This window comes from Morone saxatilis, unplaced genomic scaffold (genome assembly GCF_004916995.1).
Source record: "Morone saxatilis isolate NCDOM2014 unplaced genomic scaffold, NCSU_SB_2.0 Contig23, whole genome shotgun sequence".
Taxonomy (NCBI): Eukaryota; Metazoa; Chordata; class Actinopteri; family Moronidae; genus Morone; species Morone saxatilis.
This window is the reverse complement of record NW_023339796.1, coordinates 17,712,228-17,730,167: the sequence shown is the minus strand read 5'-3', so window position 1 is coordinate 17,730,167 and position 17,940 is coordinate 17,712,228. Positions and strand designations below refer to the sequence as shown.

The 17,940-nt window shown below is 38.9% G+C and overlaps 3 protein-coding genes across 3 annotated transcripts; 1 reads left to right on the top strand and 2 right to left on the bottom strand.

The window, feature by feature from the left end:
* The first annotated feature begins 3,564 nt into the window (after positions 1 to 3,564).
* On the top strand, positions 3,565 to 4,989 carry tmem125b (transmembrane protein 125b). The gene is made up of 2 exons (XM_035670476.1): positions 3,565 to 3,702; positions 4,243 to 4,989. Exons 1-2 carry the CDS (start codon positions 3,565 to 3,567, stop codon positions 4,987 to 4,989), a joined length of 885 nt encoding a protein of 294 aa, XP_035526369.1.
* A 437-nt stretch (positions 4,990 to 5,426) lies between these two features.
* LOC118334303 (leucine-rich repeat-containing protein 19-like) lies at positions 5,427 to 9,016 on the bottom strand. The gene is made up of 3 exons (XM_035670151.1): positions 8,916 to 9,016; positions 7,438 to 7,626; positions 5,427 to 7,260 (listed from the first exon to the last, which is right to left on the bottom strand). Exons 2-3 carry the CDS (start codon positions 7,601 to 7,603, stop codon positions 6,866 to 6,868), a joined length of 561 nt encoding a protein of 186 aa, XP_035526044.1. The 5' UTR covers positions 7,604 to 7,626; positions 8,916 to 9,016; the 3' UTR covers positions 5,427 to 6,865.
* Positions 9,017 to 14,748: 5,732 nt separating this feature from the next.
* On the bottom strand, positions 14,749 to 16,328 carry LOC118335155 (protein shisa-like-2A). Its single transcript, XM_035671363.1, has 3 exons — positions 16,147 to 16,328; positions 15,083 to 15,219; positions 14,749 to 14,933 (listed from the first exon to the last, which is right to left on the bottom strand). Exons 1-3 carry the CDS (start codon positions 16,326 to 16,328, stop codon positions 14,749 to 14,751), a joined length of 504 nt encoding a protein of 167 aa, XP_035527256.1.
* Positions 16,329 to 17,940: the final 1,612 nt, after the last annotated feature.

Here is a 17,940-nt window from a genome sequence, read left to right as displayed (position 1 = left end):
TAAGTAAAAGATCTGAATAATTCGACCACTGCATCTACAGTATTATTATATGGGCATCCTGTCGGCTGCTGTCCAAACTTGGAGGCTGCTGCCCTCTACAGGTTGATCTTTGGCAACAATACCACTACATTTTACAAAAGAATACAGATACTGTATAACTGTACTGTTGATGAATTATTAAAGTAAATGGGAAAGTTGAATTTATGAAAAAACATAAACATATGTAATGTATGTAAAGAGTAAATATTGTTTTACCAAAAACATATGGCCTTGTCTGACACTGTCTTTTTAAGAAGTGTTTACGAATAGTACAGTCGCTATGTGTGAGACATTTTCTACTGATGTGACTCGTTATATTCACTGAAACACTGGCTATGAGGTCGCATTTTTCATAATTTAAGGAGGTTTGAGGGTCACTGTGGGCATTGTGGCCCTTTTTAAAGAAATAGTCCTACTTACAGTGACAGTAGAAAATTGTACAGTGAATGCAAAAATATGTCACTGTCCAAACACCTATGGACACTCTATATATCATGCCAGAATTGTAGCCAGTTTGAGAAATGAATAAAAACCAGAATGGTATATTTTTTTATCAGGAACTCAAAATATGTAGTTTAATTACATATCAGTTTTCTACATCCAGTTAGCCTGTTGCATTGGAATCTCTCCCAGAAGGCAACCGACAAATGACAGGCTGTTTAAACACAAGGCTAACAAACTGTTAAACATACACATTTAACAGCTGTTCTGCAAGATGCCAAATACATAATAACCTGTCAAAAAAAATCTTCAAATATTGTTGTATTTTATTTAATTTTTGGGAAAATTAACAAATTTTTTACAAGGGCAGTATTCATAACAAACAGACATTGTATTTTGTAGCATGGAGAAAGAAAGAGTCTACAGTAAAAGCACAGCTAGAGTTACCTAGCAACTTGATCTACTAATAATAGTAATCAATAATAATTATTCTAAACTAATATGCTCCACCTTGTGTCCTGATTTGAGTGACAATACAGTATTAATGTACCATGAGTAATTTGTTTCCACCTTGTGAATGAATCAGATTTCCTGGTGGCGGACCAGTGAGTGTCTCCTCTGGATTCACATTCATATTTTCTTCTACTATAAAAGGTACTCTGACTTAAACAAAATAATTAACTGGATATAGATCAACCGGCACCCGTCAAGTCAACCCCGTCTCAGTACTCAATACTAATTCTGGTCATTGCAAGAAATTAAGTCCTTTAGGAACCATTCAAATGAAACTGCCTGGATGAAATTGACGGTTTAAAATCATCGTTCTCCAATAGAATGTGTTTGAACAATCAGATAGAAAGGCAGCAATTACATCTCCATCTCTGATAATGGCTGTCAAGGACCAACTGTAGGTAGCACTTTGTTCAAAGCGATGAAATAACATGCTGTATAATAAGTGAGTGCAATAATTTCCATTTATCCATCCATCAGCCTTCCATTCCTTTATGTGTTCATATATTTTATCCTCCTGTCTCCCTTCTTTTCCTCGTGACGATAAAGTGTAATTTAAATACACTTCTTTGTTGAAGTACTTTGATATTCAAAGACTCAAAGTTTCAATGGCTTAATTGCACAGTGATATTGTCCACTAGGGGGAGTAAGTGCATTTTGAGCTCTGGCCCCACTCCTTCATCAAGGTGGCCTTCACTGGTTTGCCCCTCTGCATTTGCAAAATAAATAAAAAGACACCAAGTGGCTCAGCATCAGCACATCACCACTGTTGAAAAGTTATGTAACAAAGTGACTTTTCTAGTATAGCACTGTACAACAGTATGGACACACTACGGAGTTTCTTCATTGCCATTTCCTGTCATTTGCCACTTGTAACTTGTCACAATGTTGGACCTGAACAAGGAGTTTCAGATTGAGGGATATATTGTGGCTCTGCATCTGTCTTTTTCTTGATTACATTCTGTCACTGGAAATTACAAACCAATTTGCTAATTTGAATCATTTTGTCCAGATTGCAGCACCACTCTTGTTTATAATGTTACAGAAGTAGTTGCTGTAGCTTTTTTAGGTCATTCAGTTAACTTTTAACCGGGAAGGTGCAAAGCCTAAGGATTAGATATGCATGTGCGTAACATCTCTACATCCCTCTCCTCTGTTTTAAATCACCCTGAACCTTGCAAGGCCAATGCTGAGAGAGTCGACCATTTGGGACTACTTTACATCCCAACATTTATACAAGTAAGTAGTGTTAATGATCTCTAATCAGAGGAGGGCAAACCCACCTCTCCCAGACTCCGCTTTGTCTGTGAAACCTCTGTGCTCATTTTCAAATGTATGCTGATCGAGAGACATCATTCAGAGTTTTTGCTGCACACTCACACCTGACTGTAAAAGCTCTGTGTGTTTCCAGTGCAGATACGGAGAGTCGGTCAGCAGCTGCTTATAGCTGGTACTCCAGCCTACTGTTCCTGCCAGTCTGTCAGTCAGTCCAGTGTCGTGGCTGGCCTTTGCAGGTCTCTGATGCATTTTTTTTACATTTGCTAGAAGATTTGTTAGGTGTACTTACACTTAAAATAGCTCCATTCCACTGTCCAAGCAAGCAAGTATGATAGCAAGGCCCTGGTACTGAAAAAACTAAATGGAATGCAGCCATCATTACTGTAATTATAGCAGTTACACATGTGTTTGACAAGTCTGACTGTCCACTGTAAGAAAAGCCTATTGAACAGCTACAGTTGAAGATTGCTCACAAACAATCCAAAAGTGCACTAGCGTCTCAGATGCCATCATTCTGGGGAAGGTAATGTAAATATAACAGTTATACTGCAGATAATGTAAAATAAACTAATGACATTTTTGTTACACTTATTTTTTCTTTTGCAAGAGTTAGATTACACTCACAAAATCTGTCTGTTAAACATGAAGTTACAGCCGCAAAGTGATTAGCTTAGCAAAAAGAGGAAATGGGGAGAAATGGATAGCATTGCTGTGCCCAAAGCTAAAAAGCACATCTAAAGCTCACTAATTAATACATCTCTCAGTTATCTCTTGGCTGCCTGGGCAGAGTTTATGGTGGGGGCGGAGAAATATTCAGGCACATAGCCACTTATAAAACGACATCTCATTTTTACATGTTTCTATATGAATTAAACTAATAAGATAAGTCATGTTATATTTAATAGGCAGATACAAAGTGGTATCAATCTTCTCATCTAAATCTCAAAGCAAAAAAAGTGTATTTCCCAGAATGTCCAAGTATAATCCTTAAAATTCAAAGCAAAATGTTTTGAGTACATATTTTCAGCTATGCAAGTGTATTACTGGAAAAGACAGATCAGCAGGCTCAAGTGTCCCACTCACTGTGGGCTATCTAAGAATCTCAGAATAGTGTGTGAATGACGCTATCCTTAGGATCACAGAAACACCATTATCAGTACACGCTGACATCACTCAGCCCTCCACAACAGCAATGCAACACCCCTCCACGGCTCACACACACCACCGCCCGCCTCCTGCAGCACAGTCATTGTGTTCACCGGTCAGCCCATTGTCTGTGTGCGGGCTTGGTGGACAATGTCGCCAATCTCTGTCCAAACCATGATCCAACACCGCCATTGTGACCCGTCTTTTTCCCCACTTAACCAGACAAGATGGTGTTCCCCTGTGATGAGCGGAGGAGGAGGGGGGTCCTCTGGTCTGCCTGGCACTGGGGTAGAGAATGTGAAGAGGGCAAAGATTATCAATCTGTGACACTAGTACAGTCTCTGTGGTGATCGTGACAAACATGTGGACGGGCTACGTATACAGCCCCCAGCCAGGATGTCAACATCACCATGATTTCTCTACTTGCAGTGAGTATTACACAGTGGAAGTGCCTGCGTCTCTACAGATTGGTCCTTGCAGTTTTTCTGCCTCCAGCGTGAAGTCAGGATACTGAGAAGAGTTGAAAGCAGCTTGAGCAAATGAAATTTACAACTTAACTGTTGGAAGATTCTCCTGGAAACTAGATTATTTTTACGTGGAACATCATTTATTCGAAACGGAAACACGGACAAGACCAAGTAACTGATCTTCCAAACTAACCATTGTAATGCTTTGACTAAGGTTGTGTGATGGGAAGAAGTTTAGCTGAAGCCCAGGATTTTCAATACGGTTACCATAGTGGTTGTTGTAAATAGAAGAGTTACTGTTAAAATCATGTTGCTGAACACTTTTATACGGTTGTATTTTGATCATTGACTTGAAATACAGCACAATCTTACAAGGTGGTTGACCACTGCCACACCCGAGATGCAGACGTTCTACCAGCCCCGCCACACCATCAATCACCCTTCAGATCTCTACCTGGACCCGACCCTGATGCAGCGACGCGTCCTGGAAGATCAAGTGGAGCTTTGGTGGTTCAGAGAGCCACGCCATTCCCTTTTGTGTTACTGTGCCTCAGTGGCCCTCATAGTGGGGCTGGGGCTGGGTGGCGTGGGCCTCCTCTCCTCCACCACCACCAGCCTGTCTGGCGAGTGGCGCCTTGGGGTGGGTACGACCCTCTGCTTATTAGCCCTGGCTGTTTTGCTCAAGCAGCTTCTCAGCTCTGCCATACAGGACATGAACTGTGTGCACAGCCGACGTCGGATCGACCAGCTGAAGAGCGGCGGGAGGGCTGACCCAGCGCTGATCTTAGCTGTGGGGCTGGCAGTGATGCTCTGTGGGACAGTGCTTCTCTGCGTAGCCACAATTGGCAACCAAGGTCATGACAGCAGGGAAATGTTGGTGTCTAGTATGGTGCTGATGGCTGCTGGGACAGGCATGGCTCTAGCTGTGGTGGGCTACAGTGTGCTAATCTACCTTAAAAGAAGAAGGGAGCAGAGGAGGATGATGATGATGAGAATGAGCAGAGTGAGGAGGTTGGGCAGCCGAGCTGTCAGGGTGTTCAGTGTGTCAGGAGGACAGACGAGCCAGGCCAGGAGAGAGACATCCTCCAGCAGGACCAGCCTGATCTGAATGGACTAAATGGGTGAAATCACTGAGAGAAAGGTTGTAACAAAACAGCTGATGGATCAGTAATCCTTCTGCATTTTTTACTAGCTGGATGCACCATTTTCATACAACTGAGTATTTGTTACAGACTCAGTACTGTAAGTCATATCAAATCAAAACATTACTCTGTTGCATTTTTTCTGTATTCATAAGATTTGTTTTCACTGACTCATATTAGAAGGTTAGCAATGTAAATGAAAGAATGGATATGATATTTGAAGTACATTTCTAATAAAAATTATTTCAGACTATACGTACAAATGCTTTAAAATGTCTTTTGCTATCTTACATGAACACACTCAAGTTCCTGCCTTTCGCACACACTGGGCACTTCTAAGATGAAACCTGTAACTTTCTTTACATTCAGACTACATAAAGACAATGAAGTGTCAAGTTGTTTCATTCATTCTTTGTTGTTGATTCACAGCCAAATTATAAATCAACCAACCAGCATAACTTGAATGTAAATACTTTACTTACTCAAATGATGCCATCAACATTTTTCATTAGCAACAACTTATAGATGGATATATACAGACACAACACATTCCTTTTATTATATTGTATGATAATCTGTCTGGCAACATTTCAACTTACTGGATCTCCTTTGGGAAAAGTGCAAAGTATATATACTGTAGGCAAACATGACATCAGCAAGGTGCAGATAACACTTTTTCCTTCAATGAATCTGACATCGTGCACCCAGCCTAAGTATATGATGGGATGTTGGTTACAACTAGAAAAATATCAGGGTTGGAGCCAAACGCAAGATAGGCCAGGCAGCAGAATAACTTCAGTGATTTATTGAAGAAAACTTACAGGCTGGTGCAATAACAGGTAGGCACACAGGGAACTGATATAATTCTAGAAAAAGCTATGAGGAAAAACAACCAAGAACAGATAGGGAAAACAGCAAGAGCAGAGTATCCATGGGGTACTGACACAGAACCAACAAAACACAAAGACTCAATACACAGGTGAGGGGAGGGATGACAAGACACAGGTGATAATAATCAAGGCAGGGCAAACAATCAAAACTGGAGGGAAAACAGACAAAGACAGGAAGTGAAGCAAAAAAAGACACAAGAGAAGGAACATTACAAAATAAAACAGGAAACCAACAAAGAAAATCCCAAACCATGACAATGTGCTCACAACTGTTATACTGCACTCAAATAATTTGTGCAAAAAGTGTGCAGGATTTAGGAAGTGAAGTGTACATACTGTTTCAATGTTTGGTTTGTCCGGCTGTAGATAAAAATGGCTCATTCTAAGGTAACGAAAACTCATCGATTCCTATATGTAGTTGATTATACACCAATGAAAACACAACTATGAAGATTATATTACATTTATGCCAGTAGATCATCCTAAATGTTAGTCCAGGTTTGGATATAAAACTGTGCCTCATTAATTTTTTACATTTATCATACGTTTATCTACTGTGCACTTTCAACGGTTTCAAGCTAAGGGTCACGCCCCCTCCAAGGGCTAACAGGAAGCCCCGAAATGATTAAATGGAACAAGAAAAAACTATTCAATTCAACACAATTCTGACAAACAAATAAAATCTTTTTTGTGTGATATTTAGAGTTTTGTCCTTTCTGGTCTATAGCAATTGTTTAAATGAAACAATATGAGACTTTTTGAGGGGAACTCACTCTCTGTTGGAACCCCTAATAGACATGGTGTGATGGTGTGTGAAGAGGTTGCAGGTAGGCAGTATGATTCATTTTAAAGGGTTACAAGCCAGAAAGGTTTAGAATCAACATCTTCTCCATAGTGTCATTTAATCTGAGATGTAAACTGACAGTTTCCGATGAAGTCTCCCTTTATCTAATCACCCTATAGTGAACTGAAGATCATCGTCGCTGTCTTCTATCCCCTCCTCGCCATCCTCCTCTCTTTCTCTCTCTGCCCTGTCTTTCTCACTGGCCTGGATATAGTTATCCTCAATGAAGCCATCATCATCTTCATCCAGTCCTCTTGGAGTCCCTCCAGCCACTCCCATTCTACCCATCACGCTGTTAGGGAAGGACGCCTCCTCCTGGCCGTACTGGCTGACCCCGTCGGCCTCCTGGAGCAGGGAGTGTCTGTAGCTGGCCAAGAAGCGATGGAAGAGGCGAAACTTGACAGCCATCACAATGATGAGTGAGATGGTGAGGACTGTGCCCAGTCCTGCAGCCAGATAGGTCCACGTCACAGACTTTGAGCCCTCGTCTGGGTCTGCTGCCCCTAGGAAGTGAGCAGGAAAAAAATAAAATAACTTTAAATACAGTGAGGTTCACACCAGTGCATTCAGTTTCCTGTAAATGAAGTGTTATAAAGTTCAAAGTCCCTCAAACACACCTGGTCATAAATAGTTAGGGATGATGGTAAAATACCCAACAGAGTGAGTCCTGTGTTACTCACTTCGAATGTCAGTACTGTTACTGTTTAAGTGATCTTCTTCCATCAGAAGGTTTCTCTGAGCACCTTTGTGTCCCCCAACATCAGATATAGTAGCTGGATGTGCTTCTTTAATAAAAGCTCCACAGAACAAAAACACCACGAAGACGCTGCAGCTCCACCGGCCCATCTCTGTGTCCTGAGGGAAGAAACCTAAAGAAGGCAAATCATCAACTGATTACATCTGCTGAGGATCATGAGCGGGTTTTGGGAGAGGCACAGCATTTTAAATACTTAGGTTTTGAAAATGGTTCCCTTTTTACCATCCTGAGGAAACACTATGCAGGGAAATGCAAGGAGGGGAATTAGACCATACCTTTGGAAGACACAATTTGACTAACTCAAAGCTTTAGCTAAACTTTATAAAGATGTTTTTTTATGTTTACACAAAGAATGTGATTTTGTTATTGCATCTCACATATTATATTTAGAAATGAGAAGTTGTTGGTTTTTTTGCAGCCAGTTTAGAGAGAAGGAACAACTCCAGCTACCAGTAACTTTATGTTCATATAGGTGTTGTTATAAGAAAATGGGAATCAATCCATTAATGTATGACTCATGACATTTTTCACATTTCATAGCCAACAAACTAGTGTCTTGTAACTATCAATAATCTTTAAAACCGACGCTTGAATATAAGAGGAATTATATGATCATAAATGAAATTATAATTATATATATGAATTCTTAAAGCATGTTTAGAGTTGATCGACCAAATTCCTCTTAATTGTCCTAACCCTTTCTATTTTTTCATAGAATTTGATTGATTAATCTTTACACACATTTGGTTTCAAAGATATGATTAGACTTTATTTACATGCACAATGATTGTAACCCTTTGTTTTGGGGAATCAAAACCATGCAATATCAGCAATACACCTCCTCCAGAGCAGAATATAAAAGGCTTTTATCATCATCAGCTAATGATATCGTTCATTCCAAATAAAAATAAAAAATCTAATGAATGTGTAATCCATGAGCTAACAGGTGCCTTCAACCAGCCAATAAACATGATGATTTATTAATAAACAATTTGACCTGAACAAAAATGCACACAGAAGCCGTCACATGATATTAGGGAGTTGACCTGCCAGGTCTTGAGCAATGTTCATGATAATAGTCCTGAAATGCTTACTAATTAACTTTGAACAGCATGAACATACTTATGTTATGGATAATAATCCCCAATCCAGACAGTAGACACAGTGTTTCCATACAGTATATTTTGGCTATGTGTAATCTGAGGCAACAGTAGATACAGGCGATAATGGTAAAATGAATGCAGGCCAGCACAGTAGCAGTGTCTCAGTCAAACACTGGTCATATGACTACAGCAGACCGAATACTGTGTAACCTACATTCCCAAAGAACACATATTGGTACATATAAGGCACTACAACAACAACACAAACACACAAACACTGAAATCTAAAATGACTTACCTGTACAAAATAACTGACAGAGCAGGTGTTTGTCTCTTAGACTTTACTTTTAACTGCTGTTTTTGTCTTCCTCTTCAGCTCCTTGTGGAAGTCTTGCTGGGCAAAGGTTGCAGAACATAATGTCACCCTTCCTGCATCATGCCCTAAGACAGAGATGTTAATAAGTAACTTTATTAGGTCAACCACCCATTTCTTCTCCTAATTCCCTTTTCACTCCGTATTCAATTCAGAGTTATTTCAAACACGTTTTTATATACATTCAGTATTTTTGTTATGGGTTATAAAACAAGGCAACAATGTTTTTTCCACAATTTACTCTTCCAAAATAGAGGTCAATAATGAATCAAAGAAAGCCTGAGGCTAAATTATCACAATTGTTGCATCTGTGTTCTGAGGCCAGACGGTGGCACTGTTATCACATGTGTGTGAAACAAATGCATTCCACAGAGATCAATTAATTATTAAAGGAGCTCCTTGCAATGTCCTGATGGTTTTCATGCACTTTTTTCTGGTTGGTCAATGTGAAAATTAATATGAACTGGCATTCTGCATGGCATTCCTCAATGCACTGTCCATGATGTTGAACTAATATTTATAATACGCCATGCCTGCATGTTGGCATGGCACTTCTTAACTCTGATAAACATTATATATTACGGGGTTTCTCGTTATTTTGGTTTCTCAAGATAGCGAAATAATTAACCTGTGAATTGTGAAATCTAAAAATGGCATTAAAGAGGCAAACACATCTGTTCTCAGCTTCTGTATTAATCTTGTACAAAAAAAACATGCCACTTGACAAAAGACATTTGTGTTCTCTCCTCCTGATTATTATATAGAAGTGAACAGTGAGCCACAGTAGTGAATAAAAGTGTGACAAGAACAAATCCCAGTGAAAATAACTACTTCAGAAGAGCATCAAGTGTCTTTTTTTTCTGACACTGCTTTGCGAGGGATAACTGGGAAATTTACTTTGAACACAAAACTCAGAAAAACAGCTTTTGCTGCAGTTTACTTAATTTACTTTTCTGCTGTCTTAAAATAAATCATTTTTAAAAAGATGATGCCACTGAGCCACAAACCAAAAGACATTTTTGTGTGAGAAAGCAGTGACTTCAAAAGGACGTACTTAAAGCACACAGTAATCTCTTAAATTAGCACTGTTTCTTCCTTTGCATCAGCTTAGGCATGAAGTCCTTTTATCTTGAATGAACGAGAATTTTCTCTTTGTGGAACTTTTTTCTTTTTAATCAGCTCCAACCAGCATACACTTTCATTTAGTGATTGTACAATAATTACTCATCTCAAAATATATTACTGGGTTGGTACAGTTCGTTTCACCACTGCCAACTAAAGCAAAGCATAAAGAATTTAAAATAGAGTAATCTAATTTAAAAGCTTAATATATTTATGGAATACTGTCTTAATCAGTAGCCACCAATGTGCATATTTAAACTGGAATTCTACATATATGGAAACATAATAGAAGGTTGTACTTGAGTTCACTTATAGTTACTTTCCGGTCAAGTTTAAGTCAATCCATCTCGTATCTTTCTTGACACATATACACAGTCGAATGCATTTGATCCTATTACATTGTATTATATTAGAGTTTTATTTGAAATACTTTCATGAAAGGTGAAAATATTTTGAAATAAGGCTAATCAGTCATCAGTGGCGACAGGGATTGAATGACTTATTGAAATGGGTAATTGTGAATGACTGATCTATTCACCACAGTCCACTATCTGTAATATGCCACCTACTACGATATGTTTCTAAGATTGTTTTGGCTATTGTATTTGAATCTATTTAAAGCCTTTCATTCATAATAATAGTGATGACCTTCAGTTCTAAAGTGGAAGCAATCAAAATACAATTTGTGTCATTATGGGCAATTCTGACTCATACTGACACAAGCTCATATGGCATTCAATCCAATAACAAACAGATTGAGTGGTCTGTTGAATACAGCCATCATATTGTGCACATTTTGCACTTGGCCTTTTCTGAATTAACAGTTACTTCTCATCAACCCTCCAATACATTCACATGGCTTATTAATATACAGAAGTCTCTGCATAGTTTGAAGCTAAATAGATGCTAATGGAGGTTTTGCAAGTCAAGTTGTTCACTATTCCAGGAATAAACTTCTCACTCTGTGTGCAGATAAGTGTGCAGTTAGACTGAGAAAGAGGATCCAGCCAATTTGAATCCATTATAGCATTTCTCATTATGTAGACCTGAAGCGGAGAAAAATGTCTTTGGTGCTTATAAACCAGTGCAGTGTGCTAAAACTCTTCATTGAGGGAGGAGGCATTGGGTTATTTATATTATGCATGTATTAAATCCTTTATTTTCACACAAGAAGATAAGGCCATGAAAATGATTGTCTGATGCTTATTACAATGATCAAAGCAATTTGGTTGTCACTGTCATCCTTTTCACTCAGTCTTTTTTACCACATACATTTTCCGAAATGCTCTTGCTGGCTTTCCAAGGCTCTGCCTCATTCCAGAGAGAGATTAAGAACCCAAAGCTTTAGCAAACTGTCTGACTTTAAGTCTCACCGACCCATCTCATCTTTTTCTCTCAAATTCTTCAGCTGACAAAGTGGCTTTAAACCAAAGGGAAAAAATAGGAAAAGCCTTCATCATCAGAGTTTGAAGCTGGATGTGTTTACTACAAACACAACAAATGTCAGCTTGGCACTGGCAGTGGAGTTGCTCGTAAGTTTGTGCCAAGAAACTTTAAGATAAATCGATGAGGAGATGAATTCCTTTCAGAATAGTGCCAGTACCACACACTGCTATAATGGCTGCAATTGAAAGAGTAATAATCAATCTTTAAGTCATAATTATCTTACTTTTAGCAGTTTCCACATTGATATTCCTTTGTAGATAACACATATCTGAGTGTATGTGCATCAATATCCTGTTAGAGTTCACAATGTAAATTATATGAGCTATGTTTGTTCTTCTACATGACATCTGGCCAGTTTAGACTACCAGTGGAATCACTGCATAATAATCAGGTTGTCTTTTGATTCAGATTTTATTGATGCTCTTTCAAGAACTGTGTGGATATACCACTATGTACATTCCTGCTGTGCATTTGAAAAACATTGCCATCAAATGTGGAGACATAAGAAAGTAAACTGAACTCCCAGTCTTGTTTTCCTCTGTTATTCTTTGATGTATGCTGCAGCAGATTACACACACACAGCCTGGCGTTGACATTTACAAATTAGAAATAGAATTTATGAACATAATGCGTGAGTACAATAGAAACTCCTCCAAACATTTGCGTAACATTTTATAAAGTAACTTATAATAATATATATTTTAACGGAGAATATAACAGACGGAAACAAAACACTGAGGTTTAAAACACTGAGGTCACTTTCCACATACAGAAACAATTATAAGCAAAACTTTCTCATGAATACAAGACATGACACTTTGCATAAAACAATTCTCCATTGCTAAAAACAAGGACACTTGAGAGTTTTGAGAAGGAGCTGACTACATACCAACCATAGTATGTTAGTGGGTCCAAAGAAATGCAGTTTTGTGATCTCTTAAGTAACAATGTAAAGCAATCAGAACTCTTCAGACAGACGCCAAACAGCTGGTGTAACATTTAGTGACATTGCATTATACAGTGTCATGCTGCCATTTACTATGCAATGTGTATTGATGTGAAATAGTGATCCAAATGTACTGTACATTTGACTAAATAAGAAGTTAGGATAGTTTCACATTTTTTAGGTCTGTAACAAACAACTTACAGTATGTACACTGGTTCGTGTCATAATTGCTTTTTTTGCGCAGTCTTTGTTCTTGCATTCTCCGGTCAACAGTAATTAATATGAAGCTTCATAAGCCTGAGACAAATTAAGTGTCTTATAAATGCCCAATTCTCCTTTAGGTCACATTCACACATAATAAACATTGGCAAATATTCGCCTCCCATTCACAAAGACGGAATTTTGTTGACTACAACTTTTGAAGATCACTTATCTAAGCCTCATATTAAAAGGACATATAAAGACACGTGAATGTGTTTATAAAGCTTTCCTTTAAGTTAATTTGGAATCACACTGAAAGAATGCAAGTTGTTTAAGACATTTCCGCTTTGGCCTCACTTCACAGACCCACAAGCTCTGACCACCATATATAATGTCAATGTTAAATCAATGCAAGATGCTGCAGTGGTGGGGGCTTGTTGCTTAAGGTAAGCTATGAAATACAAATGAGGAATTCTAGTTTGAGTAGCAGATGTGTGAATTTGAAGTTTTATCAAACGCCCAAACACTGTACAGGGATTTATAATACTCTTGAGACAGGATTTTACAACTCAGAAACGATCATGACGGCAATTGCATTTTTCACCACAAACATGAAGTAAACAATAAAAATATGGTGTTCTAGTTACAAAGTCATCTACCAGGAGGATCCCTGCTTTGGCACTTCCTCTGCATCAACTCATTAGGCTCATTCTAATGAATGAGGGGGCTGGGTTTGATTTCATTTGTATGCAGAGTTAAAGTCAGTCCGAACTCAGCCGTCTTGGTTAGTTTAAGTAAAATGATGCATAGTATTAGTTCAGGCAGAGGACTGATTGGTATCAGCTGTTTCATTCATGCTTCACAATCACTGGATTATTCACAGCTGTGCATCTATCAGCTGACTAGTACCATCCAATCATATTCATGCAGCTGTACAGCGGGCCATTATAACATGGTACCCATCACTGTTATCTGCTGACACAGGTCCCTGCATCACCCTCCTTATGCTTAAGATTTTGGTATTGTACCATTTATTAGGATTTAATGTTCATGCATGTGTTTGTTAAGGAGAGATTAGTTGTCTCACCAGAATCCTTGTTGCTACTCAGACTCTTTGAGAGCTCCATCACAGAACAAATCTAAAATTTGTTTCACCATTTGCTGTAAACGGTCATTTCATTTTGTCTGTCTGCTATTACTTAAAGGCAAAAATGGCAACAACAACAACAACAAAAAACTTTAAGAAATAGGCTAGTTAATCATGGTCTTAATTAAAAGAAATCAGCTTTGACGTTTGATAGGAGACAGATCTCATCCTCTGGTGTCAAAATCATACATGCCCAACCTTAATACTTTTATTATTACTAGAAGTGTCTTGTCATGAAAACGTAAACATCATTTTAAGCATTTGAACGAATAACCAGCGCTCTCATTTTTCTGGTGAGGAGAGTCTCATCACGCTGTAGATCCTCCTTCAGTCCCTGAGTAAAATGTAGCAGATGTGGCTACAGACTTTACAGTCCGGACCACATCTTCAGCATCTTTCCTAGACGTACATAAAACTGTACATCCTGGATAACCACTCCAGCCTCTCCCCATTCAGTAATTGCCCTAGCATATCCCTTAATGATTCAACAAATGTTAATGAGTCTTTGGCTTTCTTGATACCAATTATGAACATTATCTTCCAACATGATGCATACACTTTCAATTACTGCTGCCTGGTGGTGAGATACTTTCTTATGCAGTCATGAGGAGGAGAGAAATTTTGTGCTTGAAGAAATTCATTAAGGCTTTAGAGCCTTCATTGTGCATGCTTGCTAAGTTTGGTATACAGCCCTCAGAGTGCTTCTTTTTTTTCTCTGGGTGTTAGTATTACACAATTTTTACTGCGCTCAACCACCACAACTCCCCTGCACACACACACACACAAATATGTCAGCTACTGTCATAGCATCCACCTGGCAGCTAAGTCTGCCTTTAGATTCACCAGTTCTCTTGCCCTTTGGACAGCTGGTCCCATTTTTAAAGTATCACCGAGAACTATGAGGGACTTTCCACTTTCACGCCGGTGACGTTAGCTGTGAAGCATCTCTGGAACAGCACCTCAGGGTCTGGCGGCTGGTTATCACAGTCCAGCTTCCTGCTCATGAAGTGTTTTCTGAACCCCTGCGGACCAGTGGCACAGGTCGCTCTCACTTGACTGGATCCCACACTGGGATCTCCTGCTGAGAAGCACATAGAGAATTGCAAAGAAGTGGGTAATTTAAAACCAGAAATGTTACTAATTGTAGTAATTTTCTCTGAATTCAAAGCTTCCAGAAAGAAACTAATTCCTATTATCATAGTCTATCACAGAGAGCCCACATGCACTTACCTGGTGCTCTGAGGGGTAGGCCGTTGTCAAGACGACTGGGTTTGGTGGCAATGAAGAGGTAGCAGAGGACACATACAGTGATGAGGAAGGCAAGGAGGACCACTGCAGCAATGGACAGACCAACCAGAGCGCCGATACTGAAAGGAGAGGAGAGGTGGAAAAGAGTATATTGAAAGAGGGAAGATTGAAAAATAAATAATGCAGTAAAGGGTATGAGGAGAGATATTGCATCAAACTAATGAAATAGAATATTCCCCATAATGGTACAGCATTTAAACATGAATACAATAGTAATTAAAAATTGTTTTTCATCCACAAATGAAATAAATCGTATTGTGTATGGTGTAATTGTACCTTTCTCACTGGCTTAAAGTATTAAGTACAAAGGACTCCAGCAGCAGAAGTGAGTCAAGGTTCAAAGCAGGTGCTATATTTCCACATAGTTAAAAATCTAAACAAAGAATGTTTGCCACACAGGGACAGGGGCGGTTCTATAGGGGTGGCATGGGGTGGCCAAAAAATGCCTTGCCACTCAGCTGCTACCCCAGCTTGGTGTCAAATACTGTCAAATTAACATACTAATTTTGATTCCTTTTACAAATAACGGAAATTAATACCTATAAATTAATGTTCTGTTAGGGCCACATTTTAGACCAAGTGAAAGGCTGAAACAATTATTACATTTAACATGTATTTCGGAAAATGTCTGGAGATTTGGAAATAAAACAATTCATTGATTTATAATGCACCTTTAAATATATCTATTTAATGTTTTGTGCCACAACAATGGAATGTTTTTGAGTTAAGATATGTTTATTTGGGGGCTTTTCCAAGTAAATATTGATATATCTGATTGCTTGCGGTTAAATCAGCATATATTTCTGCAACCCCCTAACATCACCCAAACGCACCTCTTGCCACCACCTCGCACCACAGCGATTAGTTTGTTAATTCGGAATTTCAAATAAGTGACAAAATAAACAATGAAATAATGAGGGGGGGGGTTATTATCAATAAGAAAAACCCCAAACAAACACTTTGTGCTACATGGAAATTGCGCTTACCTCAGCCACCACATGTATCCGTATTCATACGGGAAAAAACTGTTGGGATCATCACAGCAATACTTCACATCATTAAATCCGCAGCAGTACACAGCAGTGGCAGCGTTTCCCGGTCTGGGGCAGGAGAATCCGTCCACAAACACTCTGTCAGCGCTGTAGTAGCTGCTGCATTCAGCGCTCATGCTGCAGCAGGTGTATTAAAGAAAGAAGAAAAAAAGCACTAATTATCCGTAGATTAAAGTGAGGAAAAATAAGGTCCCTGTATCCTCAGTGTGAGTGTGCGCTCTGCTGTCACACCAGAGGCAGAGTGTGTTTCTCCATCAGCTGTGTGTTTCCCAATAAATGAACAAGGGGAAGAGACAGAGGTGGAACATTTTGAATGGGAAGAAAACTGGAGCTCTCTCTCTCTCTCGCCCCAAGCAGACGCACACATGGCCTTACTAATCTGCTTAGGTTTTTGGACAGCAGCTTATTTTGTTGATTATGGAATTTGTCACTTTACTTCATTTTGCAGCTTGATTGAATTCAGTTTTTCTTATTTGACATTTTACCAGTCTTTACTTGTTACCAGACACAAGGCTGTAAAGAGAGCATGAGAAAGCTCTGAGTCTGCACAGTCTCATCACTTATTATTACACCTGTTGTTCCCCTCAGTGATAATTAAATGCCCAGTTCTGATATTTTCTCAATAATTCAGACCTCAGTTTTGATTGTATATGAACATATTGTTGAAAATGCCTAATTTAAATTCAGTGGAAGTATTATCTGACGCCTCTTCCATTAGACCTATGGTACTCAAACAGCGGGTGACTATATTAGAGTCCACTGTGATCTAACAGTGCTGCAATAAATACAGTAGGGGGGGGGGGGTTTNNGGGGGGGGGGGGATTGGATTATAATATAGTTATTTTTCATTTTGCCCCTATGAGAGGAATGGAGGGGGTCTTTCAAGATGAAAACAGAGATTGTCCTAATGGTGAGAATGTGATGACTGGATCCTTCCCATGGTGCACTGCAGGTTACACGCGGTATCAGTATTCACTCAGCATTCAGTCGGACCTGTTAGCACCAGCTGTCTGTATTCGTGTTTAAGTCTGATTCCTAGAACACTGACTCTAAAGTAAGCAATGTTATACAGTAAATTATTACATAATCAATGAATATTAAAAAAATCACCATGCAATTTAAACTGCCCTTACACAGCGATGGCACAGCTAGTCTCTTATCAGGATTGTTTGATTGATTTGAACTTATTGAATGTATCATTCCCACAAGCACATTGGTAATTTTACAATTACAATTGTCCACTATATTACGCTCCATCATTTTGACGTGTCTTTCTGATACAATTTTGAGTATACACATTGAATCAATTTGTAGTTTTTGTCCCTTCACGCAACAAAAAAGTAGGGCCTATGCCATGTCTGTTACCTCCTGCTAATAATCCCACAATGCAAAGTTTATAGGTGTAAAATATAACAGCCATGCAACTCAGCTATGCTAGTTATGCTCTGTCACAAACCCTATATGCTTTGAAAGACATGCTTTGAAGAAAATCCTTGAACATGGCAGATCGCTGAGTTAAAACAGCCACTAAAAGGACTGCTAGTATATAAAGAAAACATGTGAGAAGGCAGTCCTACTATGTAAGAGTAACAATGTGTAAAAAAAAAAAAACCATAGAGATATTATACATAGACAGTCCCATTGGCTGCTTCTGCATGTCTGGAATATATCAACATCACTGTCATATCGGACCAGGCAAGACTAGCCTGTACACAAATACAAGTAAAC

What these genes read in the sequence shown, in the direction of transcription:
- tmem125b (XM_035670476.1), top strand. Translation starts at nt 3,565, where the DNA reads ATGTCGCCAATCTCTGTCCAAACCATGATCCAACACCGCCATTGTGAC. An exon ending in CTGGTCTGCCTGGCACTGGG is followed by an intron (nt 3,703 to 4,242) that starts GTAGAGAATGTG and finishes CTTGAAATACAG; the next exon opens with CACAATCTTACAAGGTGGTT.
- LOC118334303 (XM_035670151.1), bottom strand. Translation starts at nt 7,603, where the DNA reads ATGGGCCGGTGGAGCTGCAGCGTCTTCGTGGTGTTTTTGTTCTGTGGA. An exon ending in TAACAGTACTGACATTCGAA is followed by an intron (nt 7,261 to 7,437) that starts GTGAGTAACACA and finishes CTCACTTCCTAG; the next exon opens with GGGCAGCAGACCCAGACGAG.
- LOC118335155 (XM_035671363.1), bottom strand. Translation starts at nt 16,328, where the DNA reads ATGAGCGCTGAATGCAGCAGCTACTACAGCGCTGACAGAGTGTTTGTG. An exon ending in GGATACATGTGGTGGCTGAG is followed by an intron (nt 15,220 to 16,146) that starts GTAAGCGCAATT and finishes CTCTCCTTTCAG; the next exon opens with TATCGGCGCTCTGGTTGGTC. An exon ending in CCTACCCCTCAGAGCACCAG is followed by an intron (nt 14,934 to 15,082) that starts GTAAGTGCATGT and finishes TGTGCTTCTCAG; the next exon opens with CAGGAGATCCCAGTGTGGGA.